Source organism: Mirounga leonina, unplaced genomic scaffold (assembly GCF_011800145.1).
Source record: "Mirounga leonina isolate KUSES-001 unplaced genomic scaffold, KU_Mleo_1.0 Mir_168, whole genome shotgun sequence".
Taxonomy (NCBI): domain Eukaryota; kingdom Metazoa; phylum Chordata; class Mammalia; order Carnivora; family Phocidae; genus Mirounga; species Mirounga leonina.
In genome coordinates this window covers 22,595,985-22,623,835 of record NW_023270426.1, presented here as the reverse complement: position 1 = coordinate 22,623,835, position 27,851 = coordinate 22,595,985, and the positions used below count along the sequence as shown (strand labels likewise).

The window sequence follows — 27,851 nt, the reverse complement described above, 5'->3', positions numbered from 1 at the left end:
AATTTTCTGAGCTGAAAGAAGTGTTACACATATGACTTAAATTTAAGTTTGTGGAACATACTTATTTAGTTTCATATAAATCTGGTTGAATGTTAGTTTCTTTGTGTGTTAACAAAATAACCTGCCACTTCTTTTGGTATACATAAGTCCCTCTTAAAGTTAGTGGAAGTTCTTCCTGGTTTATGATTGTCCTGGTACATTCTTCACCGTTGGCTTAACGAGGACAAATGTGTACCTAAACCAGAACTGGAACTAGAGCCATGTGAATGGAACTGTGGTTGTGGGTATTTTGGATAAGGAACTAAAGCAGGTGAATATATTTTACAAGAAAGGTGAGTGGGAAATTTTGGTTGTTTTTTTCCTACTAATGTTTTCTGAACCAGCAAGAAGTAGCCCCAGATAGAAGGCTGGAAGATTTATAGTTTTCAAGTAATAAAATCATTGCCAGAGCCTGTTCTAGCGAAGGACAGTGATAAATGTGACAGACAGACAAGGTTAATTTGGGCTAAGTTGCATCTGTGAGTGTTAGAATATTTTTTTTTTTATTTATCTTGACCAGGGAACCTTGTATATTTCAAAAAAATAATGAAGGCTTAGTCAGATAACCCATCTTTGAAGATCTGCACAGTTTGTAAACTTTATTGGGGTTTTCTGTGGTGGTCTTTGGGCATTTTTAAATCTTACTGTTCAGTTAAAAAGAACTTGTAGATATTGACTTTGAAGGAAATAGAAGTAACCTAGCTATACATGACTGCCTTTCCTCCCCTGAAATATATAGCTTCTTTTCTCCTCTACTCTAAGTAGTTCTGATACTAGACTGGGGGGGGTGTTGGGGCTCCCCACACCAAGCAGTTTTCTAATTCTTAGCGGACAACAGCTGGGTGTCCTACAATTTAATCTAATTCTGGCACTACATAAAGTCAGCATCTGATCCCATAAAGTGCTCAGTCCCACAAGATTGCTCCCATTGTGCTAAGTCTGGGCCTCCCCTATTTCTGACCTACAGGCTTAAAATTGGGGACTTAATAATTTGCTAGAATGGCCCACAGAACTTAGGGAAACACTTCACTTACATTGACTGTCTTTTTTATAAAGGATACAAATGAAGAGTACATAGGGTCAGGTCCAGAAACATCTGAGAACAGGAGCTTCTGTTCCTGTGGAACTGGGGCATATTTCCTGGGTTTACCAACCCAGAAGTTCATTAAATCTTGTTCAAGACTTTATAGAAATTAATCTGCAGATTCTCCCTCCTTCCACACCACAAACCTTTCCCAGAGGTCTGTGGGTGGAGCTGAAAGTTCCAATTCTCAGTTACCTGGTCTTTTTGGTGACCCCAGTGGCCTTACCCTAAGTCACTTTATTTTCATAACCTCACAGAGACTCCTTATGAATCACAAAACCCTTCCATCACCCAGAAAATTCTAGGGCTTTAGAAGCTTTGTCAAAAGCCATGGACAAATACATTTCTTATACCACATAACCATTTTTTTAAATCTCCACAAGATTCCTCACATCATGTTGGATTAAAAGTAATTTTGTGAAGGGCACCTGGGTGGCTCAGTTGGTTAAGTGTCCGGCTCTTGATCTTAGGGTCATGAGTTGAAGCCCTGTGTAGGGTTCCACACCCTAGTGTGGAGCCTACTTAAAAAAAAAAAAAAAAAAGTAGTTTTGTGAGATTGTTGAATAGGCTCTTTTTAACCTTCTAGACAAATAATATGGACAGTCTATTAATATGACTTGAATCGATTAAAGTATATTAAATGTGTTTGAATACCTTCCCCAAGTAAAAATTGTTGGTTAATAGAACATTCACTTAAATGATACATGGAATGTTCTCAAAGCCATGAGTTTTAGGTACTTTCATTTTTACTTAAGTTCTCCATACCTTAAAGGGCTGCTTATAACTGAAGTGATACCAGAATATTCAGGCTTTTAAAGAGAGTTGGTTTTTGTTGTTGTTGTTTTCATTCTCTTCTTCGCAAAACCCCCCACCCCCAAGAAAAGTCAAGAATTAGAATGTTTTTAGTTTCTTGAGAAGAGATGTAGACCAGAGTACAACTACAGACAGAGGTCTTGGTGGCCTCTCACTAAGAGGTCGTGATACAGGTGCCACCAGTAGGTCTGAGCCATGAGAAGAGAAAGATAGGGGGAAGAAGCGGAGAGAATATATTTGATAGGGTGTGGTAGTGTCCTTGAGGCAACTCCCAAGTGTCATAGGTTGCCTTCCTCAACCAGAACTAGTTCTAACAGCTGTTGTATTCAGGAATAGTGTTCTGTGCACTGTGAACCTAATGAACAATTACTATCTTTGAATTTCAACTCTTGACAGACTTTTCATTGTAAAAGTAGATATACTTATCCTTCCAAGAAAGGAAGGCTTACTGTGGACACACTCGTAGGTAAGCATGAGTACCTAATTAGAATAACATTTAAGGCCAGGGGCGCCTGGGTGGCTCAGTCAGTTAAGTGGCTGCCTTCGGCTCAGGTCATGATCCCAGGGTCCTGGGATCGAGTCCCACATCGGGCTCCCTGCTCGGCAGGGAGTCTGCTCCCCCCTACCCACTCCCCCTGCTTGTGTTCCTGCTCTCACTACCTCTGTCTCTGTCAAATAAATAAATAAAAATCTTAAAAAAAAAAAATAATAACATTTAAGGCTAAATGCCGTGTGGGTTATAGGTCTGTCCAACCTACCCTCCCCCTGCCACACACAGACCAGTTGGACCCTTTTAGCAGAGGGCCCTTTTTCTTAGAGCTGGGGTTAAGGGTGTGCCTATTGTGGCCCCTTGTGCTGGATGTTCTGTTGTGAGAAACCTTAAAATAAGTTTGGCATCAGGGTTGAATGGTCTTAGATCCTATTTGAAGATTCAGAAGGAAAAATTTGCATCTTTTCCCTAGACCCACAGCTGGAACTGTCCAACTGAGAACACGAGCAGAAATTTCTTCAGAGCCCAGTGAATTCTCTAGGGATCTCAGAATAGAACTTTCTCATAGGATACATTCTATAGGTATCTCTTAATTCTTCAGCAGCCTCTTACCTTAATAAGGGGGAGAAGGGATTAGAGGGGTTCAAGTTTCTTCTTTCCAACAGGTTGGAAATTAGGTTTCTTGTGGGCACATTCCTCAAAGAGCATGAAGGCTCCCTTTGGTAACAGCTTTATCTTAAGCCACTGGATGGACACACTCTAAATGCTTACCTGCTGTCTTAAGATGGAAACTTCCCTTTTTTTCTTATTTTTGTCACATTCTGAACAGAAACCTTTTCTTCCTTTGAATATAAGTGAATGAAAATTAAGTAATTTTATTTTTTGCTTTTTTCTCACCTCCCCCAAACATAATTGAGTTTAAGAGCCATAATTTCATTATCATTTTCATAGATATAAAGATGAAAACAGGTTTGATTCTTATACATTATACATTGATCACATTTCCTGTGCTTTAATCCATCCCTTTCTCTTTTGTCTACTTAATTTGTATGTAATGGGTGCCTTATAAGTATTCATGTGTTTGCTTTGTTCTTTTTATTTTACCCTCCAAGTTGTTCCATATCTTTAACAGCAATTTTCAGATGTGAAGTTTTCATCCAGTGTATGCTTTGTCTTTTGTCACCATCCTTCCTATCCGTTTCAGAGGACTTGACATTTTCAGATGCCTGACAACTGCCTCTTGTCATGCAGATCACTTGGGGATATTGCTCTTCTGTTTTCACATTTTCATTTGATCCTCTAAGGTCTCCTTTAAAGAAGAATGGTCCTAGTCAAAACAAAAGATTGTCTTTTCCCTACCATATTTGGGGCTTTCAAGTTACATTTTCCCCCACACTCACATCTAGGTATATGAAAAATGAAGCCCACAAATGCATTTTTACTACTAACCAGTCAACTTACAAGCTTCATCAAACATCTGCTGTAAGTTGGGCACTGGACATTTGGAAGAAATGTGTAATACAGTGAGAGCATGGTCTGACACACAACCATGGATTGATGATATGAACCATTTCCAGAACCATGTTAGTAATTACAGAATAACACAGTACATGTTGAAGCAGGACATGGTATAAGCAGATGATCAGGGTCTTGAATGGGGTGTTGGACATTTTCAAAAACCGAAAGAGATTGTGTAACTGCTTGGGCAAATTTCCTAGGGGAGGCAAGTATTGTTGTAGAATGTTACCTAGGGCAGTAGTATTATTTGGCTGATACAGTATCTTTGATACAGTGGTGGAGTGGAGCTGTAACTGATCTTCAGCTTTGAAATTGTAATTGAAATTCATTCTTGATTGAAAGCCAGTTAGCCTAAAATTAGATCCAAGAGCTTTGTGTTGGTTGATGGTTGGTGAGCTGTCAGGGTATTGAAATAGCGCAGAGCATTTGTGCATGTGTGCCATGTTCGCAAAGTTGGCATGAGAGAGCTGAAGACAGTCCCAACAATTTGCCTTTCAACCTAAATAAACTTTAGTTTGCAAGTAATGAAAATGTGCTGATCCCCAAACAGGAATTCCTTAATACCTCTGGATATTTTTAGCTTTTTACTAAAAAAGAGTTTTCTTCCTTTCTTGGCTACCCCCATTCTCTGGCATCTTCTGGCCTTGATGACTCCACTTAAGGAGGAGCCTCAGGAAAGACAGTGTTAGAGGTTCATGACTGAGGTGTGTTTTAATGAAGTAATAAAACTAGTATTCTGAAGGTGAGTTGAATAGCATACATTTTGACTCCTCACAACAGCTCTGTGAGGAAACTACTACGGCCATTTCATGGATGAAGAAATTGAAATACAGAAAGGTTAGGTAGCTTGCGTGATACCACAACCTAGTAAGGGGCAGTGCTAGATTTTCTGTTCCCACTTTTCTAGTTTCAGAGCCTGTGATCCTATTATACAACACTGCCTTGTTCTTTGATTAGTATTTCTTCTGCTAAGTAGAAATATCTCCCATTCCCTTTTGAAAGGAGGACTCTTGTCCAAGGAGGTTTGCATTTTACTAGGGGGAGCAGGTGTGCTGGGCGCAGGAGCAAAGATAAAAGGAAAACAGGCGTGCTTTTTTTTTTGCAAATCTACCCAAGGAAGAACTTGGATACCAAACATATTTACTCTTAATGAGCATCACTGGTGAGGGAAACAACTTGCTTTTAAATCCTTCCCCAGAAGCTCATTCTGTGTATTACAACAGTAACAGGAAGGCAGTGGGTTTTGTTTTATTTGAAAAGTACTTGCGGGACGACTGGGTGGCTCAGTCGGTTAAGCGTCTGCCTTCAGCTCGGGTCATGGTCTTGGGGTCCTGGGATCGAGTCCCGCATCGGGCTGCCTGCTCAGCGAAGAGCCTGCTTCTCCCTCTGCCTGCTGCTCCCCCTGTTTGTGCTTCCTCTCTCTCCCTACTAAATAAAATCTTTAAAAAAAAAGAAAAGAAAAGTACTTGCATTGTGGTAAAGAAACATTAGATGAACTGTCTCATTTATAGGATCCCATGTAGAACACTGGTCCCTAAAGCTGGTTGTGATTGATATCCTAGGCTTTGCCTTGATGTAAGAATACTAGAGAAAGTTTACAGCTTCTGCTGCTCCCTGGTGGGACATTCCAGTAGGTTAACTTTGTGAAGTTGTTATAATTTTTTAAATTTATTTTTATTTTTTATTTACTTATTTTTTTAGAGCAGAGGGAGAGAGAGAATCTTAGGCAGGCTCCACACCCACTGTGGAGCCTGATGCAGGGCTTGATCGCACATCCCTGAGATCATGATTTGAGCTGAAAACAAGAGTCAGGCACTTAACCAATTGAACCACCCAGGCACCCCTATGATTTTTGAAGACAAAGTAAATGCCTGTGATTGTAGAAAAAGTAATACACCAGATATATACATTTTTGTTTTGGATAACTAAGTAATCCTAGTACTGTTGAGGATAAAATACTAAAATGAACCTTTGTAAACTTCCTGCTGGAAATTTTTGCTGGAACAGGTGAGTTATTCTGTTCTCTATGATAGAGGCTGCTTTAATGTCTCAGTATGTTCAGATCTTGGACTTTGGCCCATCTGGTAATGGCATCTGACCCTAAGGTCAATTGCATAAACCAATTTCAAGTAACTCTGTCTAGCCTTTTGAACAGTAACAGAATCCTCCCTCCTAGTTTCGTATTCTGCAAGCTCTTTATAAGAAGCAGCCCCCTCCACCTCCAACAGCATCAGAGATGATGGGGGGCAGGGCATCAAGTTGAGGATGAACAAAATTAAGGGTAGCAAAAGAGGACACTTTGGAAGTATTGGTTTTGTTATATTAAAGACTATGGTTTGGGGGTTTTGGCAGAGGTGAAGCTGGGTAGTCAGTCATTTCTAGGTAAGTGTTTAGTTCCTCTCCAAAACTAGCAAATTTTTAATTGGTATTTTATATGGTAGTTTAGAATAAACCTCTGGTGTTGACATAGAAGAGACTATATAGAGGGGCGCCTGGGTGGCTCAGATGGTTAAGCGTCTGCCTTCGGCTCAGGTCATGATCCCAGGGTCCTGGGATTGAGCCCCGCATCAGGCTCCCTGCTCAGCGGGAAGCCTGCTTCTCCCTCTCCCACTCCCCCTACTTGTGTTCCCTCTCTCGCTGTGTCTCTCTCTGTGAAATAAATAAAATCTTAAAAAAAAAAAAAAAAAGACTATATAGAGAAGATCTTATTTCTGATGTTAGGAATTAACCGTTTGTTTATTCATCAAATTCATGTGCTAAAATGATTTGTGCCCTTAAGCTTATATAGACATAGTGTAAGCAGTGTGTTATTTCAGTTTTCGATACTTGGTGGAAGAGAAAATGGGGTCAGATCTTTGAAGTGACTGATAACCAGACAGAAGTAGTGACTGACTGACTCTAGGTTATATCAAAATAATGTGAACCCATGCCACAGCTGTAGGATGAAGCTGTTTAAGCTTTTATATAATAAAATTTTTTAAAGTTTCAGAGGGGAATGGATTTCTGGATTTCTCCCTTATGATAAATTACAAAACCATTTCTAGTGTTCTGATCATATTTTGAACTGCATTTTGGGTTTGGTTCATTTGTTCTTTTGGAAGATTTGGTAAGACCTTTAATCCAAGAAAGGTAATTACCACCTACCACAGAGTCACCTTTTATCTCTGGACTTAACTCAGATTCTAACAGACTTATCACCATCTAAAGTACTTCCCCGTCCCTTTTAGCTGTGCTGTGATGTTAATTCTTTCTGACTATGCTATTAAAGAGCAGAGGGGTAGGGTACAAGGACCTAGAGTTCCATCTTGTTACCTTTTAGTGACCCCTTAATATTTGCTATCCATGCTAGGCACTTGACATACATTACAGGATCCTCATGACCTTGTGAAGAAAGTAGAAACTGAGGCCCAAAGAGATTCATTTATGTAAGTTGCTGTAGGTTATGCAGATAAGACATGACATGAACCTAAATCTGTTGTATAAATCTGTGCTCCTGGGGTGCCTGGATGGCTCAGAAGAGCATGTGACTCTTGATGTCGGGATCATGGGTTCGAGCCCCTCGCTGGGCGTAGAGATTACTTAAAATTTTTTTAAAAATCTTATTTAGGGGAGCGCCTGAGTGGCTCAGTCATTAAGCGTCTGCCTTCGGCTCAGGTCATGATCCCAGGGTCCTGGGATGGAGTCCCACATGGGGCTCCCTGCTTGGCGGGAAGCCTGCTTCTCCCTCTCCCACTCCTCCTGCTTGTGTTCCCTCTCTCTGTCTCTCTGTCAAAATAAATAAATAAAATCTTCTTTAAAAAAATCTTATTTAAAAAAAAATAAGAATCTGTGCTCCTAACAAACCTCCTACACTGTTCCCATATTAAACCCATATCAAAAAGATTGCTGTAGTCTCAAACTTTAAACTTAGTTTTGCATGTTTAGTAAAAGAAAAACAGAGGGCGCCTGGGTGGCTCAGTTGGTTAAGCGACTGCCTTCGGCTCAGGTCATGATCCCGGAGTCCCTGGATCGAGTCCCACATCGGGCTCCCTGCTCGGCAGGGAGTCTGCTTCTCCCTCTGACCCTCCCCCCTCTCATGTGCTCTCTCTCTCATTCTCTCTCACACAAAAAATAAATAAAATCTTTAAAAAAAGAAAAAAGAAAAACAAACCTTGTGGTGAATAAAAAATATGGACAGAGGTGCCTGTGTGGTTCAGTCATTTAAGCATCTGACTTCTGCTCAGGTCTGATCTCTGATCTCTGGGCTCTGTGCTCAGTGGGGAGTCTACTTCTCCCTCTTCTCTCCCTCTGCTCCTCCCCCTGCTCATGTGCATGCGCTCGCACTCTTTCCTCTCCCTCTCTCTCTCTCATATAGATAAAATCTTTAAAAATATACATGGACAGAGGCAGTAGAAATTGGAGAGGAACTTACTGATTTACAGCTGGTGATCCATATAATCTGGCTAGCTTAGCAATTCCCAGAAATGATTTGAGATTTAAGTTGAGGTTTTTGAGCTTGAAAAGGGGATGGTGGGAATCCTGGCCACCCAGATCCTAGGCACAAGCCCAGTTATCAAACATTGGGATGAAAGCTCCTTGAGGAGCATACCCTCTAAATCCCAACAAAGAGTATAGTAGGCAGTCTACTTCCTGGTCCTAAACTGAAAGTAATTCTGCTAAGTAGGGGTGATGAGATGGGTGGCAGGCATTTGGTGCGAAGTGGGTGTTCTGTCCTGGAAAAGTTGGACAATTCATTGCGGTTATATTGCTGCTAGGGTAAATGACAGCAGCTTATCTACAGCAGGTGGGCTCAGTTTGTCTTCTCTAGGTGGGGATGAGGTCATGGAATCTCAGGCTTCAGCTGGCCAAGAGATCATGCTTAGAGTCGCAGAAAGCAAGCCGGACCCAGTGACTGTCAGCCCTAATTACACATCAGAATTGATATAATTGTATTTGTATCAGGCTTTCTGAAAAATGTCTTTCTGAAAATCTTATAATCACACTACCCTCATTGTCCCTATTCAAGAGCCATTGAATCAGAATAGAGGAAGGGGAGATTTTTTTGTATATGAGCGTTTATTTTTTTTCTTTTGCTCTTTTAGAAAGTTCTCAAGGATTCAGGGTTCACATGCAAATAGTGGTTGTCAGTGGACAACCTTGTGTGAACCACTTTTTTTTTTTTCAGCTATCTTTCTAAAGTGTTCTTGAGCATTATCGATGATCCTTGATAAAATCTTTACAAGTCCTAGATTTTCTTTGCCTGTCATTCGGCAGAAGGCACGTTTCCTTCCAAAGGCTGCAACTATGTGAGACCTAAAGTTACACACTCCGCATAGTCCAGGCTTTGCTCTGATTACCATGCATTTTCTACCTTACAGGCATTTCAGTCCTAACACTTCGGGTGACCTTATACATGTTTCCCTGTCCATAATGCTCAGGGTTCATGAAACCTTGGATGAATAACTGGTGGCACTATCATAACCTCCCTTTTTAGGGAGAGAAACTTCAAAGTTTGTTTGAAACTGAAGGAAGGAAAAGCTGTCAGCTCTTTATTTAAATTCTCTTCCTTCCTGAGTTTTGTCTAGTTTTATTTACTGTCCTCATTTAATCTATTTACAACTACTTCTTTCTGTCTCCCAGCTATTTTGTTGCTCAAAAGTTAGTCCTCTGGAAGCATTGATGAACCCTTGTTTGATAAGGGAAAGTACCCCAAATATGGTGAGAACAAGAAGGAATCCAAGAGCAGAGGCCCTGGGAAGCCTTATGTGCCACATTGATGTATGCTTTATCTTGCTTTGCCCAGTTTTTACAGCCTGCTTGTGAATCATTGCTGTACCTCATAATTCACTGACTCTTGAATGAGAGCCTTTTGATTTTGGAAAAAGGATATAGTGACAAAGCAGAACAGTAGATGAAAAATGTTAAAATTTAAAAAGGATGTAGTTTGCATATGTGTCCAGCAACTCCTTGGTGAAAGCTTCACTTCCCAGTAGGTTGTTTGGGTTACCTTAAAATGAAATATTCAGCTTCCTTGATTTTATTTTGGTGTTTACACAAACTGGTCTAACAACCTTGATTGGCTTGCCTTGGGGGTAAATGAGTGTTTATTTTGTTTGGAAACTTTTCTGGAAAAACTTTAATCTGCTTCTGTTAAACCCAACATAAAAAAAAAAAAATCAGGTATTATAAAGTAGTCTTTAAATTTCTAAGGTAGAGGCCGTCCGTCCACTTAATAACGGTGAATTTAAAAACATAAGGTGTATCCACCACCACCATCCCAAGTGAATAGAAAGAGGCATTAAGGGAAACTAGTGAAAGGTACTTTTTTGAGTATTAATCAAAATTCAAAAGGAGTGGGGCACCTGGGTGGCTCAGTCGTTAAGCGTCTGCCTTCGGCTCAGGTCATGATCCCAGGGTCCTGGGATCGAGCCCCACATCATGCTCCCTGCTCAGCGGGAAGCCTGCTTCTCCTTCTCCCACTCCCCCTGCTTGTGTTCCCTCTTGCTGTCTCTCTCTCTGTCAGATGAATAAATAAAATCTTTAAAAAAAAAAATTCAAAAGGAGTAAGAGGCCAAAACTAACTTCCAGATAGTGTTTCAGATTTAGCAACTTAGCTACCTTTTTTTTTTTTTTTTTTTTTTTTTTGGCAAGCCTACATTTCTGAATTACTTAAGTAGAAATGTGTGGCAAGATTTTCTTCTCAGGTGTCTTCACTACTTTGCACTCTCTAGGATGTTACATGGATCTTAGTGTAAGGTTGGTTGTCCAGCTTTGGTGCTATACAGCAAAGTTGCTTAATGAATGCTTATCTGCTTAACCTATCTGCAGTGGAAAGTAAGTAGCTGCTTATCTTAAGGTCAGTGCTTTGTCCTCTGCTTGATTATCTTGCTTTAAGGATTTCCTTCAGGCATTTTGGGTTCACTGAATTTGTCCCAACATCTTTAGCCTCAAAACTTTCCATCTTTGGGGTTTGGTGCCTGTTTGCTTCCCGAGCTAAGTGCGCTTCACAACCCTGCTATCCTTAGAGCCCCTTCTCATTCCATTCCCTACTGATTGCCTCTTTGCTAGTTCCATCTCCTAGGAAACTACTCTGTAAATCAGAGCACGTCAGCTTTTAAAAACTGAGTCCTTTTGAGAAATAACTCCTTTGGTCCCTAAAGATTCCAAGAGCCGGTAGGGTAGAGAAATATGTTCTCTTGAGAATTGTTAATCTGAAAACAAGCACAAGCTAGTAAAGTCGGGATTAAAATATATCTGTCTTACATTCTTCTGTATTTTCATATTGTGCATGTGCATAAATTGACAGCCCCTGTGTAGACACAGGTAGGTAGCAGTTAAAATAGAGACCATGTTTGAAGTTAAATTTACTTGCCTAATGTTTTCAGCCCCTCCCAGAGCAAACTCTTCTCCTTGAAGTTTGACATAACTCCAGAAAAAATTATCAGAAAGGTTCTTTGGAAATTCCTTTTTAGAAGCCTAGCAAGATAAATTATTGGAAGAATAGCAGTTTGTTACAGTTGTTTGCTTAAAAATAGGATCCAGCGAACTCACTGACTGTAAAGACCATTTTTCTTTTTTTGTAATAGGAGATACCAGTTTGTTTCATTTGGGAATTCTTTTTCCATCTAGTTCAGAAAATGGAACATGGTCACAGGTAGTATAGTATGTAGAATTTTTTATTTCTAGATGCCTTGTCCTGATTTAGAAAAGTTCCTTTTTGTAGTTCTACTGTGAACATTAAAATGAGAGTGATACACCTGACTTAATAGGTGTTTGTGTGTGCATGAGCAAGGGATTGTTTTGACGCAGCTTTGCTTTGTGGTCATTTTGATTGTTTGTGATGCCAAGTGAAGCTGCTCTTCATAAGTCGGCTTGATTCTCTGGTTTGGCTAGAATACTTGCTCCCCTACCCAAGGGGTGGCAGCAGAGCCCATAGCATACTTTATACCGTATGCTGTCATTGATCAGCGTGTATTGAGGAGAGTATCACAAAAGTTACGAACTGGCCTTCTGGGTTTTGAATGGAAACCCAACAGAAACAGTGCCAGTTTCAGAGATACAAAATAAGCTGATAACCTGAGAGTTAACTATTTTGATAGTTGGAAGGGCTAGATAGGCAGCTTGTCTGCTTATAGATAAAACCTGTCTGACAAGAGAACCTGTAGGATTTACCACTAGGAGAAAACTTTGTGAAAGGGCAGGGTCTTGTGTAAATGAGGTCCCTTTTTACCACTAATACTGAGGAAAAAAACAAATCTGTGAAATTAATTTTACTGTATAAAATACAGTTATATGTATAATATAAATTGGCTCAATTTATACTGAAGCTCTTAGATTTGGGGCTATTAATTTTGTATATATGTGTGTTTATAAAGTTGATTCTGTTCATATTGCCACTCATTCTGCTCATACAACTAAGTTTTTTAAGCATAAAATTAACAATTTATTGTTAATTTAGTAAACACAAATTAACATTTCTCAGAAAAACCTTTGGCTTTTCTAGTAGGCTGTCAGGTTAAAAGACGAAGAGATTTTTATTTTATTTTATTATTATTTTTTTAAGATGAGATTTTAAAAGGAGTATCCTGTTCTGAGTCTTTACTGTAGTTTTTTTTTTTTTTTTTTTAAGATTTTATTTATTTTACAGAGAGAGCGAGAGCAGGAACACAAGCAGGGGGAGTGGGAGAGGGAGAAGTAGGCTTCCTGCCGAGCAGGGAGCCCGATGTGGGACTCGATCCCAGGACCCTGGGATCATGACCTGAGCCGAAGGCAGATGCTTAATGACTGAGCCACTCAGGCGCCCTACGATAGATTTTTTTTTTAAATAACAGCTTTATTGATAAACAGTTTTATATACTGTAAAAACTATTCCCTTTTTATTTATTTTTTAAGATTTTATTTATTAGAGAGCATGAGAGGGGGAAGGGTCAGAGGGAGAAGCAGACTCCCCACTGAGCAGGGAGACCAATGTGGGGCTTGATCCCCAGACTCCAGGATCATGGATCATGACCTGAGCCGAATGAAGGCAGAGGCTTAACCAACTGAGCCACCCAGGAGCCCTTGTTTATCTATTTCTCAAGTAAGCTCTATGCCCAGCATGGAGCCCAAACTCACAGCTCTGAGATCAAGAGTCACATGCTCCACCAACTGAGCCAGCCAGGCACCCCTAATTATAGCCCCCCTCATTTGGGGGCAGGTTGGGGTTTTGCTGCTGTTGTTGTTTAGAAGAATTTAAGTAATCCCTACACCCAGTGTGGGGCTTGAACCTACAACCCCAATATTAAGAGGTACATGTTCTGCTGACTGAGCTAGCCAGGCACCCTCTTAATTACCCCCCCTTTTTTTTAAAGATTTTATTTATTTATTAGAGAGAGAGTGAGAAAGACAGCACATGAGAGGAGGGAGGGTCAGAGGGAGAAGCAGACTCCCTGCTGAGCAGGGAGCCCTACGCGGGACTCGATCCAGGGACTCCAGGATCATGACCTGAGCCGAAGGCAGTCGCTTAACCAACTGAGCTACCCAGGCGCCCCAATTATCCCCTTTTTTAAAGGACATAGTTTACTGGTTTTTCAAGGGTTCTGCAACAATCACCACTATCTAATTTTAGAACATTTTTATCAACCCAGAAAGACCTTTCCCCCATTCCCTCCCCCATGCCCATTACTAGTCATTCCCCATTCCACCTTGGCAGTCCTGTTCTGCACATTTCATATAAATGACACCATAAAATATGTGCGGTTTTGTGACTGCATTTACTTGGTATAATGTAAAATGTCCATACCCCATTCCTTTTTATTGCTAAATAATATTCTATTATATGATTATACTACATTTTGTTACCTGTTTATTAGTTGGACATAGGGATTTTTGGGTTTTTTTTTAAAGATTTTAGTTATTTATTTATTTGACAGAGACAGAGATAGCGAGAGCAGGAACACAAGCAGCAGGAGTGGGAGAGGGAGAGGCAGGCTTCTCCCCCGAGGAGGGAGCCGGATGTGGGACTCGATCCCAGGACTCTGGGATCATGACCTGAGCCGAAGGCAGACGCCCAACGACTGAGCCACCCAGGAGCCCCGACATAGGGGTTTTTTTTGACTCCTGTTACTAATGCCTCAGTGAACACGAGTTTTTGTGTGTACATATGTTTTCATTTCTCTTGAGCATATACCTAGGATGGTATACTATGGATGGATTGGCTGGATCATGTGGTAACTGTTGAACCTTAGATGATTAGCAAATATTTTCTCCCATTCTGTGAGTTGTCTTTTTACTTTCTTGATGGTGTCCTTTGAAGCACAAAAGTTTTTAATTTTGATGAAGTCCATGTGATCTAGATAATCTGTTGTTTTAGGGGCGCCTGGGTGGCTCAGTCGTTAAGCGTCTGCCTTCAGCTCAGGTCATGATCAGGGTCCTGGGATTGAGCCCCACTTCGGGCTGCCTGCTCAGCGGGAAGCCTGCTTCTCCCTCTCCCACTCCCCCTGCTTGTGTTCCCTCTCTCGCTGTCTCGCTGTCAAAAAATAAAATCTTTAAAAAAAAAAAATCTGTTTTATTTTAAGGATTTTATTTACTGATTTTGTTAGCACACAAGCGGTTGGGGGCGGGGCGCGGCAGGCAGAGGGAGAAGCAGGCCCCGGCACAGCCTCCACCCCCACCAAGCAAGGCCAAGCAAGGAGTCTGATGTGGGATTCCATCGCAGGACCCCGGGATCATGACCTGATCCAAAGGCACTTAACCGACTGAGTCACCCAGGCATCCCGATAATCTAATATTTTAAATAGTAAGTTTTCCATCCTGTTTGAGTATTAAGAGTTAATTATATTGGCATTTCCTAAACTGAAGAAGAGAGTCAGATGAGAATAGTATCTTAAGGAATACAACTGACAGGAACCTTTTAACTATTGTATTGTGGCAGAGTACACACAGCGTAAAATTTAACCATCTTAGCCATTTTAAGCATACAATTTAGTAGTGTTAAAAATACTCACATTGTTAGGCAACCAGTCTCCAGAACTCTCTTTATCTTGTAAAACTGAAACCGTACTAAACAACAAACACCCTATTCCCCGCCCCCCCCCCCCAGCAACCACTGTTCTTTCTGTCTCTGTGAATTTGACTACTATAGATACCTCATATAAGTGGAATCGTATTGTATGATTTTTATATCTGGCTTATTTCCCTTAGCATAAATTGTTCAAGGCTCATACGTATTGTAGCATGTGTCAGAATTTCCTTTAAGACTGAATAATATCCCACTTTATCCCTATGGCACTTTTTTGTGTTGTTATTCATCCATCAGATGGATAGATGGACTTCTGAGTTCTGTCTTTTGGCTGTTGTGAACGTTGTTACTATAAGCATTAGTGCACAAGTGTCTGTTTGGTTCCCAGCTTTCACTCTTTGGAGGACAGACCCAGAAGTGGAATTGCTAGATCATATGGTGATTCTATGTTTTATTATGGAACAACTGCCATGCTGTTGTCCGTAATGGCTGTATGATTTAACATTACTACCAGCAAGGCGTTGGGTTCTCATATCTCCACATCTTTGCCAACACGTTATTTTGTTTTTTGATAGTAACTATTTTAATGGGTGTGAAGTGGTTTTGTGTTTTGATTTGCATTATCCTAATGATCAGTGATGAGTTACGTTTTGATAATGCAGTTTTGTGTGTGCTTCAGGTAGAACTAGAAATACTGAAATGAGATACTGTTAAGTATCTTTAGATAATGTAGCTAAAAAAGATGATGTTGGCATCAGTATCAAGGTTAGATAGAGGTTGGTGGCTGCTCAAAAGGGTCTTCCCATATGGCAGGGCCTTGGTAGTAGTGCCCTCTATAGTTCAGAATTTGGTCCTTGTTTTCAGTTCTGGAAGCTGGAATTTGAGCACCCGAATTGACCAGGTCCTCAGTGTATGCTGTGTGTGTATATATCTTCTCAAAATCAAAAGTGATCAATATGTAAAGTACATTTAGAGATACACCTAGAGTGTGTGTGTGATTTCCTAATTGGGATTATTTGTGTGAATTCCACACTCCTTTCCCATTATCAGATTACTTAGGGTGCTAAATTAATGATTATAAATTTTCATGGTGAGTCTGGAATTGAAAGGGGGTGATAATCAGTTGTTCTTTCACATAGACTTTGTAAAGACTTGTGCATCATCCTGTGACGGCTTCTTCCACTGAAAGAACCACCAGATTCCAGACCTCTGCCGTGGACTCTGTCAAATTCCAGCCTGTCGTCACCCCGCTTATGAAAGCTTCTCAGTTTGCCCTTGAAGAATGAGGTGTTTCCTGAGCATCCCTTAAAGTGCTGTCTTTTTCTTTACATAGCTAAGATTCATTCAAATAATTGAGTACTGGAGCACCTGGGTGGCTCAGTTGGTTAAGTGTCTGACTTCGGCTCAGGTCATGATCTCATGGTCCTGGGATGGAGTCCGGCGTCAGGTTCCCCACTCAGTGGGGCATCTGCTTATCCTTCTCCCCTACTTGTATGTTCTCTCTCTCAAATAAATAAAACCTTTAATTTAAATACAAATACTTGAGTACCTACCGTATTTTGAACACTCTTCCCTACCCGGCATACTTTGATTACACTGGTGTAGTTCCTACCTTCCTGGTCACCTAGGGAGTGATCAGTTTCTATTTTAGGGGAATTTCATTAGCTCACTTTACAATGGTAAGCATGAATTTAAACTCTTCACTCTTCACTTACGTGGTACTTGAACCTCTAATGTTATTCTTTCTTCCACAGCAATGGCACAAGCATGATATCATTGATCATTCCTCCCAAAGACCAGATTTCACGAGTGGCAAAAATGTTAGCAGATGAGTTTGGAACTGCATCTAACATTAAGTCACGAGTAAACCGCCTTTCAGTCCTGGGAGCCATTACGTCTGTACAACAAAGACTCAAACTTTATAACAAAGGTAATCTTGAACATTTTCCTCCTCTACTTTGTCTTGGTTATATTTTCCATTTTGATCCTGCCATGATGCTTTTGGTTACTAATGGTTTTTTTCAGACATCTATTAGCAATGTCCCTTTGGCCTTGGAATTTAACCCTTTTTTTTTTTTAAGTTACTTTTCTTTAAAGTAGTAGTTACTTAAAAACCTAAATCCTCCCTTTTAAAACATCTCAAGAATTTTCAAAATTAGGGAGAGAATTCTGCAGGAGAGATTTACAAATATTTCTGCTTTATTTAAATTAATATTTAAAGGAGCCAGAGACATGGGACACCTGGCTGGTTCAGTCAGTAGAGCATGTGATTCTTGATCTCCAGGTTGTAAGTTCGAGCCCCATGCTGGATATAGAGATTACTGAAAAGTAAAATCTTGAAAAATAATTCAAAATAAGGAGCAGGGACAGTAGACTGTTGGAATATTTTCTATTAATTGAGGAAAATTAACTGTGGATTTAAGTAGAGAAATTGTGTTTTTTGCAGTACCTCCAAATGGCCTGGTTGTTTACTGTGGTACAATTGTTACAGAAGAAGGAAAAGAAAAGAAAGTCAACATTGACTTTGAACCTTTCAAACCAATTAATACGTCATTGTATTTGTGTGACAACAAATTCCATACAGAGGTAAGAAGTTCAAGCGCAGAATACTGTCATCATTCCAGAAAGAAACTACATACCCATTAGCAGTTATTACCAATCCTCGCCTCATTCCCATCCCCAAGATCTCTGCTCTAGGCTATGACTGATCTATACTGTCTTTCTAGATTCGCTTAGGTTGGGCATTTCATACAGTGGGTGGCTCTTTACTGTTTTCTTTAACTTAGCATCAGTACTTCATCCCTTTTTATTACCAAATGATACTTGGCCGCATTTTATTTTTCTGTTCATCAGTTGATGGGCATTTGTAATGTTTCCACTGTTTGGCTATTAGGAATAATGCTCTGAACACACATGTATGAATTTTTGGGTGACCGTATGTTTTCTTGGGGAGAGGCATGTATATGCTTAGGAATGGAATTTCTGGGTAATGTGGTAACTATTTAACCTTTTGAAGAATTGCCAGACTGTTTTCTAAGTCACTGTACCACAAGGCTGGCTGTTTTCAAAAAATAAAAGACTTCACTTTTTTTTTTTTTTTTAAGATTTTATTTATTTATTTGAGAGAGAGAATGAGATAGAGAGAGCATGAGAGAGGGGAGGGTCAGAGGGAGAAGCAGACTCCCTGCTGAGCAGGGAGCCCGATGCGGGACTCGATCCCGGGACTCCAGGATCATCAGCTGAGCCGAAGGCAGCCGCTTAACCAACTGAGCCACCCAGGCGCCCCAAAAGACTTCACATTTATCATGACACAGTGACATAATCATTCAGCATGTTTGAGGAAAGTGCTAAACTGAGGGGCGCCTGGGTGGCTCAGTTGTTAAGCGTCTGCCTTCGGCTCAGGTCATGATCCGAGAGTCCTGGGATCAGGCCCCGCATTGGGCTCCCTGCTCAGCGGGAAGCCTGCTTCTCCCTCTCCCACTCCCCCTGCTTGTGTTCCCTCTCTCACTCGCTCTCTGTCAAATAAATAAATAAAATCTTAAAAAAAAAAAAAAGAAAGAAAGTGCTAAACTGAGTGTTTGGAGAACTGGTTAGAGGTGAGGACATAACTGCCTAACCAGATCTCCATCTCTCTCTATATACCCATGATACTTGGCTGTATTTCTAGCACCCTTAGTTTTCAGCTCACAAATTTTAAAATCTTGAGGACTGTAAGAGCTTTTTTTTCCCCCATGAAACTTTTGAGTGACAGAGCTGCCATAAGGTAAAATTTAAGGGTGGAGAGGAAGCCTCATTAGAGTGACCTAAATCAGTCAACAGTAGAACAATCAGGAATTCACAGCTGGCTCCTAGTTCAGTCTTTTGCTTTTCATCGACCTAGGGAAAAACCTCTACAGTGGAATTAGAACTGACATTTGTCGACACAGTTTACAATGGATGATTTCTGCTAACTTGACAGGAAGTCCAGTTCCAGTTGGATCTTGGTTTGTTGCATAGATGGTTGAGACTGTTCTCTTTGGCTATCTTGCCAGCCTCCTCTGGCAAAAGCTTCATTGGGACGGTCTTATCCAGTCCCACTTACCTGTATCTAGTTCCGTGAAAGCAGATTTTGAGTCTTGTTAATTTAAATGGTACCTGCTACTCGTGTTTTCTAGCTTTAACTTACTTATTAAGCTAGCTTCATTCATATTTCTAAATCTTAAGTCTTCCAAAGTACTATTTAATCTTGCTAGCTTTGTTTATTTTGGCTTTTAATTGATAGGTTGATAACTAGATATGGGTGTGACATATTGCACCACACAATTTATGTCCTGTTTAATAGGATAAATACACATTCTTATGAGGGGTAAGTATTCCCGGATGAGAAGAATTTTTGAAAACCTAAAATCAATCAAACTACTTAACAGATTGTGATGTAATGTGTGTAACATTCATGGCTTAATGCTAATTATCAGACATGGTATGGTTAAAGATTGATTCTTAATGATTAATCTGCTTTCTGGTCAATTCTTAAAGGAAATTTTCTTCCTTAGTCAAAATGGAATGGGTATTTCTTAGCTCCAAAAAAGCCTGGCCCCTAGCAATTAGTCATTTACCAGGTGCGCAGACTCCCATCATGGAAACTCACCCATCTATATGGGTTCCCAGGACTGTTTAAATATTTGCTCTTTCAGGAGGCAAAACTATTGGGTTATAATTATATGCTAACCCAGAAGGAGGGGTTTCCTCCACAAAAACCTAAAAAAGCTAAATCATTTAGCTATAATAATACCTTTAAAATAAGATTGAGTTTTATATCCTGATATCATTAAGGAGGCTTAAGACATAGGAGTTAAATGAAACATTTCAAAACTAGATCTTTTTATAGACCTTTTTTCTGGGTTTTTTACTCATGTATTCCTACTCTAGAGTTGATTTACAAGATACTCTTTGCTATAATGAATACTGCCTGTTGAAGCTGGGGTTGTACAGAAAGCTTTTGGAGGTTAGTTTCTTTTTTTTTTTTCCCCCTTTGAGGTTAGACTTTTAATTTGAATATTATGTTCCATGGATTGTCATCACTCTGAATCAAATCAAGGACTAGAATGGATCTGAACCCTATATCTCTGGTGGCTTTGTATTCATGTGTCCAGGTCAGGTTTGTTGAAAGGCTTCACATCAATATTGTTGGTTTTTTCCTGCATCTGGTTCAAAATTGTACATATGGGTTACATATTTATAGCTGAAGTCTAAATTATTCCATAAAATGGCTTTTCTCTCTAAGTATTCATACCATCTTGGGTGGGGTGAAAGCGCTTGTATCTGTCCTTTTGGATTTTGTCTTGACCTTGGAAAAGCTTTGGGATTTATTGTGTGGTACTTACATTTGCTTTCCAGGCTCTAACAGCACTACTTTCAGATGACAGCAAGTTTGGCTTCATTGTAATAGATGGTAGTGGTGCACTTTTTGGCACACTCCAAGGAAACACGAGAGAAGTCCTGCACAAATTCACTGTGGATCTCCCAAAGAAACATGGTAACGCAGGAAGAGACTATGAGCCCATTTTCTTTTGTGTCTAGCAATAAGAAAATAAATAGTGCACTTGACCTTTGAATAGCATGGAGGTTAGGGGCACCGACTCAGCTGCACATAACTTTTACTGAAAATCTGCATATAACTTTTGACTCCCCAAAAACTTACCTACTAATAACCTGTTGCTGGAAAGCCATTAACATAAACAGTCGATTAACACATTAGTATGTTATATTGTATTTTGTACTCTATTCTTAAAATAAGTTAGAGAAAAGAAAATGTTATTAAAATCATATGAAAGAAAATATATTTACAGAACTATACTTGTATTTATTGAAAAAAAATTCATATATAAGTGGACCTACACAATTCAAACCTTTATTATTTAAGGGTCCACTGTAGGGGTGCCTGACTGGCTCATTTGGTGAAGCATGCAACTCTTCATCTCTGGGTTGTGAGTTCAAGCCCACTTTGGGAGTAGAGATTACTTTAAAAAAATAAACCTTTTTTTTTTCTTCCTTCTTCCTTTAAGAGGGGGGTCAACTGTATAATGGAGGGGAATAAATCCAGAGGATGGGAGAAGCATCATGAAATGACTCATGACTCCTTGGTGCCTGTGGCTCTTCTTTTGATAAAATAATTAGTAGTTACTCTCTAAAAATGCGTGTCAGTTTATGCCAAACATTTGGTTAAGGAAATAGTAATTTTTCTCTTTGTCCTTTTGTTGGGTAAATGCATGATTATTTAGCTTTTAATTAGCAAATTACTTTGTACTTTTTAATGATTGTCCTTTCTCCCCCCACTTTTTGTGTCAAAGGTAGAGGAGGTCAATCAGCCTTGCGTTTTGCTCGTTTAAGAATGGAAAAGCGACATAACTATGTTCGGAAAGTAGCTGAGACTGCTGTACAGCTGTTTATTTCTGGGGACAAAGTGAATGTGGCTGGTCTTGTTTTAGCTGGATCAGCTGACTTTAAAACTGAACTAAGTCAATCTGATATGTTTGATCAGGTAAGTGTGAAGTCGGTGCTCTGTTAAGTTGCTAGGTGGGAATAAGTGGGTCCACTGAGTACTGGGATGTACACATCTTTTTTGGTTTTCAAGTGATATATTTCCTGTTTAAAAACCTAACTTTAAAAAACAAAAAACAACCTAGCTCTGAACTGGCAGAATTCGGGGTGTTTAAGAAGCATTCCCTCAGGGGTGCCTGGGTGGCTGAATTGGTTAAGTGTCTGCCTTCAACTCAGTTCATGATCCCTAAGTTCTTTAAAAAAAAAAAAAAGAAAAGAAAAGAAACAGTCCCCCATACTTTGCTGGGTCTTTTTTCTTTTTCAAAACCAACCATTTTAATTTATTTTTTATTTATTTATTTGAGAGAGACCGAGAGAGCACAGGAGAGCAACCAACTGAGGTGCCCCAACCATTTTTATACAGAATCATTATGGTCCTGTGGCAGCTCCTAGTTTAGCGGATTGCCATAATTGGCCTCCAAATGGAGTGTGATTTCAAAGAAACTAGGGGCTAAAAGTTTTTCTGGTCTTTTCTGATTTATTCCTGGAGGTAAATAAAGCAGTGAAACTGTCAGCAATATGACAGAGTTGATTAGCCTGAAGCATTTAATCCAGAAAGATCTTTTGGTTTATGACATGGGCTCAGACATAAAACTATTCCCGAGGTGCTCTACTGGAGAGGGAGTAGCATTATGGTAGAAGTTTCAGCCAAAAAAGTGGAGTTGTACACTACAAACTTATATGGCTTATATGGCAGGGACTAACATAACAGTCCCCTGTTTCCTTAATAAGAAACTTAGTCTTGTTGGTGATTAATGAGATGGACTCTTACAGGTCTAATTGAATGTGTGATACAATTGGCTGGGGAAGTTTACCCTTGACAGTGTTGCTCACTGAGATCTGCTCATGAATAAATTGGGTTCTTTCCCTGTATTCTTCCCCTTAGACTTCAGTGTTCATAATGCTGAGCTTTGCATGCCATTAAGAAGTAGTGGTCTTGGTAAAGGTGTTTTGAAGTTCTAATGATGCTTTTTCCTTTTTTTTTTTAATGTGTGTGTATGTCAGAGGTTGCAATCAAAAGTTTTAAAATTAGTTGATATTTCCTATGGTGGTGAAAATGGATTCAACCAAGCTATTGAGTTATCTACTGAAGTTCTCTCCAACGTGAAATTCATTCAAGAGAAGAAATTAATAGGTATCAGTGAAATGCAGTTTGTTTACTTATTCTGTGAAAAGTTTTTTGTGTATTTGTGTGCACATGATTATATGTATGTAACAAGATGCTGAAAAGGTAAAAGAGGAAGATTTAGCATTTGTATTAAAAACTTCCTCAGTGGAATCATTAATCTTCCTTTAGTCATGAGTTCTAATAAATGTGCTTATATTTCTGTTTTTACCCTTTGGCAATAGGAACCAAACTTCAGTCTCATTTTGCATACTATCCTTTGTAATAGAGTGGTGAATAGAGAGCCCAAATTAGAGATTAATCTGGCCATTATTGGGCTTTGTTTCTGATTTAATGGAGCACACATACTTTTCCAAATGACTGTATTTGGCCCAGCCCTTAACCTCTTGAGGGAATTCTGGAGCCTCAACTAGAGTGGTATGGTTTTTCACTGATTTGGGGCACTTAACTCATTTTTGAGTTGATTTTTTTCTCTTGGATTTTGAGCAAGAAAGTCTGTATCTACCAAGGAAACTTTACTTATGTACTTAACGGACCTGTTCCTAATCACAGGACGATACTTTGATGAAATCAGCCAGGACACGGGCAAGTACTGTTTTGGAGTTGAAGATACACTAAAGGCTTTAGAAATGGGAGCTGTAGAGATTCTAATAGTCTATGAAAATCTGGATATAATGAGATATGTTCTTCATTGCCAAGGCACAGAAGGTATGAGAATTAGAAAACAAAATAAGATTGCTTTTTGTTAGTGACCTCTGTGTTCTGGAAACCTGAGGTGAAGATTTGGGGGAGGTGGCTTCAGTCTGCATAAATTGTTTTGCTTGAACTGATAAGTGTCTGCTTAAGACTGTTAAATTTCCTGAGGACAAGAACTCTATCTTGAATGAACGTTTACGTATGGTAGGAGCAGCATATTTGGTAGACAGTGCATGCGGACTAATATGTTTATGAAAAGCAGGTTGATAGGAGTTCAGAAGCCCTTTGATCTAACCTGACTTACCTTGTGAGACTTATATCTGTTAGTATATGAGAACCAGGTTAACACATTTTTTCCCCAATACTACAGAGGAGAAAATTCTCTATCTAACTCCAGAACAAGAGAAGGATAAGTCTCATTTCACAGACAAAGAGGTATGTGGTTGTTTTCCTGGTTTGCTGATACATGCGAGGAAGCATAAATCCATGTTAGAGCATTGGCAGCATAGAGTGTCTGCCTTGGGAAACCAAATTTCATACTGTTGGCACTTGGGGTGGTGGGGGGTAACAGGAGGTGATCACCTCTTATCTGCTACATACCAGTCTGACTCCAAGGAAGGAGGCCATGCCATGGTTACAGTGGTTCATTATTTTTAGTAGTCAAGCATTCTCATTCTTGAAATAGTAGAGAAGATTTGACTGACTAGTGCCTCTTCTGCACTGTGAATCTGTGCTTTCTTCACTTACTTGATCAGCTGTTACACTGAAACACCTTCTGCAGGTTTAGTTTAAATGCATCACTGCAGCTTCAAGTGTCCCCTGCCCAGCACAGATCCCTTAAGGGTAGTAGCTTCCTCAAATTGGGAGTTGAAGGACTTTGTTTTTTTATAAGGCTACTCCTAAAGCTGTTCTGGTGTGTCTCTTCTGGGTTGTTAAATGAGTGCTGCCTGGAGACACTTTACAACAGCCGGACTTTAGAAACAGCAACAGGACCAGAAGTTGAAAAACTTCTCAGTGTTTGTTGACATTTCATCACTGAACCAGAGCCTGAGGAGGAATGTTACTTGAAATAGAACTTCTGTGCTGTTAGAATTATGTCACTAGAAACCATAATTCATATAGAAAGTTGTACACCCACTTAATGAAAGGAAGAATGAGAATGACAACGGATGGGGAGGATAGGGTTGCTAAGTCTTGATATATCCTGATCCCATTTTTTTCTGTATCTTCATGGCCACCCTTGTAGACAGGACAAGAACATGAGCTGATTGAGAGCATGCCCCTGCTGGAATGGTTTGCTAACAACTATAAAAAATTTGGAGCTACGTTGGAAATTGTCACAGATAAGTCACAAGAAGGGTCCCAGTTTGTGAAAGGATTTGGTGGAATTGGAGGTGAGTAGCAAGTAAGGAAAATAAACTTAACGCCAGGGTCTCAAGCCAAAGCTTTTCCTGGCTATCCCAAAGTCAAGTTACTTCAGGCAAAGGTGTGCATATCCTCCACCAAGGCAGGAGGTTGAGGCAACACATGGTTGCAGCTTCCTTGGTTGGGACCATTTTTAAAGATTTGTTTATCTGAGAGAGAGGAGAGTGTGTGTACATGGTGGGGAGGGGCAGAAGGAAATGGAAAGACAAACCCAGGCAGACTCTGTGCTGAGCGCAGAGCCTGACACAGGGCTCAATCCACCACCTGGAGATCACAACCTGACCCGAGCCAAAACCAAGAGTCGGATGCCCATCCGACTGTTCTACCCAGGCACCCCATGGTTAGGACCATTTTTTCTTACCATCTCTTTGTTTTCTGTAATTCTACAAATTCCTTATTGAAGTGAACCTTCCCCATCCCACAAACACAGGTGATTTACTCTTTGATTTGCTTCCCCAGGTATCTTGCGGTACCGAGTAGATTTCCAGGGAATGGAATACCAAGGAGGAGATGATGAATTTTTTGACCTTGATGACTACTAGGTAGTCGACATGGGTCCGGCAAAACGTGCCTCACCCTCCAGCATCCAACCCAAGGAGCATACCCATGGTGGAATCCAAACAGATCCCTGCCTTACAATTGGAACATTTCCAGAACTTAATCCATGAGCATTGGATATTGAAAAGAAAACCGAAACAAAACCAGACCCAACCCTACACTTTGGTTTGTCATGGTGTCAGCGCAGCAGCATACAACTAAGTTCCTAAAATGCCACTTTGGACTAATTTAAAAAAGAATCCCAGTTTTTACTTTTACTCGATGGTGAAATTGGTTGCTCTTGTATTTTATGAAAAAAAAAAAATGATTTTTTTAACCTTCATACATAGAATCAAAAATACTTTAACTGCTGTAAACCTTCAAAAGTTAATAGAAATGAGATCATACTGGTTTGTTTCTTATTTTGATTGGAGAAAAATTAAATTGCTGCATTTCGCAGTGACCCATTTACATGGCATTCTCAGCTTAGACTGCATAAGAAGAAATACACGCGGTGAAATGTCGGAACCATTTCTCTCTCGGTCTCTGTTTAATGTTGAAAGGGTGAGCTAATAGGAGGCAATTTCAACTTCACTCCCTCACACTACTCCTCCCCCTCCAGCCTGTCAGTTTCAAGGATGCAAACTGCATTGCAAAGTCAAACTGACATGAAGCATTTGGGCCAACTGCACAGTTTCCTTCCATCTGTTTTGCAGGCGCATTTGTGCCCGGGGTTTGGGAACCCTTAGCATCACTTGCATTGACAGGGGTCCCCATAATCTTAGCCTACTAGAAACCAGTTTGGGATGGATATGATGGGGCTTCTGTGCTATTGCTGGGATTGGGAGAAATAAAACATGCAATTTAAGTGGACACAAAGAAATTTAAGGAATATTTTATTTTGCTTGGGTCTGTCCTTGGTAAAAGGGAGGTGGTCGTGTTTTCCTTGTGTTGGATGGCATGAGATTATGTGAATGTTTTGATTTTTTTAAAAATGAACTGCAAGGTTTTTCACAGGAACGACTGACATGTATGACTGTGCATGTAATTATAAACCCCTGACCTCCTGGTGGGGTTGGAGCATCTGTTTCAAATATGGGACTTACAAGCACCTCTCATATGAGAAATTATGGGAGGGGGGTAGGGAGGGCAGGGGTGGGAAGGGATGGGACACAGCTTCTGGCACCAAGGACTTAACTATGGTGGATCCAAAAGTGGGCCTGAAAACCTGAAGCTTATGCTTCACAGCTGGGCTCTAAGTGGGACTTGACCCCAGCTGACATGCAAGGTCATGGTGTGCCCGAGGTGGTGACAGTGAATAAAGTGTATAGGATGTGCCCAGTGGTAGCAATGAAAAAAAGTATACCAAATGGACTTTGAAGGACCAAAGGTTTTAAAAGTCAATTGGTATTATTCCCACACTGATAGGGTAGTGGGGTGCATTTGGTTTTCAAATTGGGTACTTTTAACACTTTAGTGCCTGACTGCTGTTCTTCACTGACTTGACTCAGTCACTCGTAGCTTTATTGGTCTGAACCAGCTCCTTGTTCCCAGGTTGCAGACCTGCCTATCGTTCCAATAATCCTGTTTCACTTGAATGAAGGGAGTATGTCTTAACTGTAAAGCTTCTGGTTCTCACACTGTACTCTAAGGTCCAACTGACTGTCTTTCAATGTATAACCTGATGTCTCAACCCCCAGTGAGAAGAGTCAATTCTTTGGTATTCACCAACGTGGGAGGCTTCACCGGAACAGGCTTTTGCTTTGGGCTCTGCTGTTTGTTTGCAGAACACCCAAGAGCGAGCAAACATGCTCTCTTCACAGCAGTACCTTAGGGTTTTGCCATTGTAAATGGGTCTAATGTGATATGACAAGACCAGAGCAATTGGATGTAAATTTACATTTTTGAATATGCTTGTTGTTTCACATGATACATTTAGGGTATGCAGCTCCTTTTGTAGTTTTTATTTTTACTATTTAAGTTTGGAAATGATGCCAAATTTTTGTATTTCTTTAATCAATGTGTTCTCTTTGGTGATATATATTGCATTATATATTGATGTGTGTATCAATATATACTGATATGTATTACACTTACACATACAAACACGTAAATAAGAGGGGGTGAAAACCGTAGCCTTTGCGTTCTCTATAGCCTCTACAGAGAGATCCTAAGCAGCGAAATCTTGGTGTTGTGATGTACAGAAATGGAGAAGAGTATTAAACCATATTTAAGAATACACTTTGTGTGCTTGAGATTCTTTAGGATTGTTCCCTGGCGAGGTCTGAACCACGGAGAGAGTGTGAGTGAGCTCTCCAAGGCGTGTGTTAAATTTAGTAATTAGCTCATAACTTTTCAAGCCTTAGATTTTAGTTGTCTTTGTTACATTTGCCTATGGAAAGATACATGCAAAAGATGCCTGAGGTCATGATCCCAAAATCAACATCAGAAGGAGGTTCACGTTGCTGGGGCGAGACTAATTTGTAGCTTCCCCGATTCCACATGTGCACCAAAGGGAAACCTGCCCCTTCTTTAAAAAGCTGTTTCGAGTATGTTATCCCATGTA

At 40.1% G+C, this 27,851-nt stretch overlaps 1 protein-coding gene across 2 annotated transcripts in view; it reads left to right on the top strand.

Moving 5' to 3' along the window:
- ETF1 (eukaryotic translation termination factor 1) overlaps nt 1-27,524 on the top strand; it is a 31,536-nt gene extending 4,012 nt beyond the window's left edge. Inside the window, exons 2-11 of one of the 2 annotated variants that reach the window (XM_035014238.1) lie at nt 16,062-16,209; nt 16,677-16,852; nt 17,369-17,508; nt 20,299-20,437; nt 21,252-21,442; nt 22,507-22,636; nt 23,180-23,335; nt 23,694-23,758; nt 24,570-24,717; nt 25,208-27,524. In XM_035014238.1, coding sequence (XP_034870129.1) covers nt 16,205-16,209; nt 16,677-16,852; nt 17,369-17,508; nt 20,299-20,437; nt 21,252-21,442; nt 22,507-22,636; nt 23,180-23,335; nt 23,694-23,758; nt 24,570-24,717; nt 25,208-25,290 — 1,233 coding nt within the window. In that variant the 5' untranslated portion in view covers nt 16,062-16,204 and the 3' untranslated portion in view covers nt 25,291-27,524. The remainder of the gene's footprint in view (nt 1-16,061; nt 16,210-16,676; nt 16,853-17,368; nt 17,509-20,298; nt 20,438-21,251; nt 21,443-22,506; nt 22,637-23,179; nt 23,336-23,693; nt 23,759-24,569; nt 24,718-25,207) is intronic. The other variant, XM_035014237.1, reaches the window with a different exon arrangement.
- The last annotated feature ends 327 nt before the right edge of the window (nt 27,525-27,851 follow it).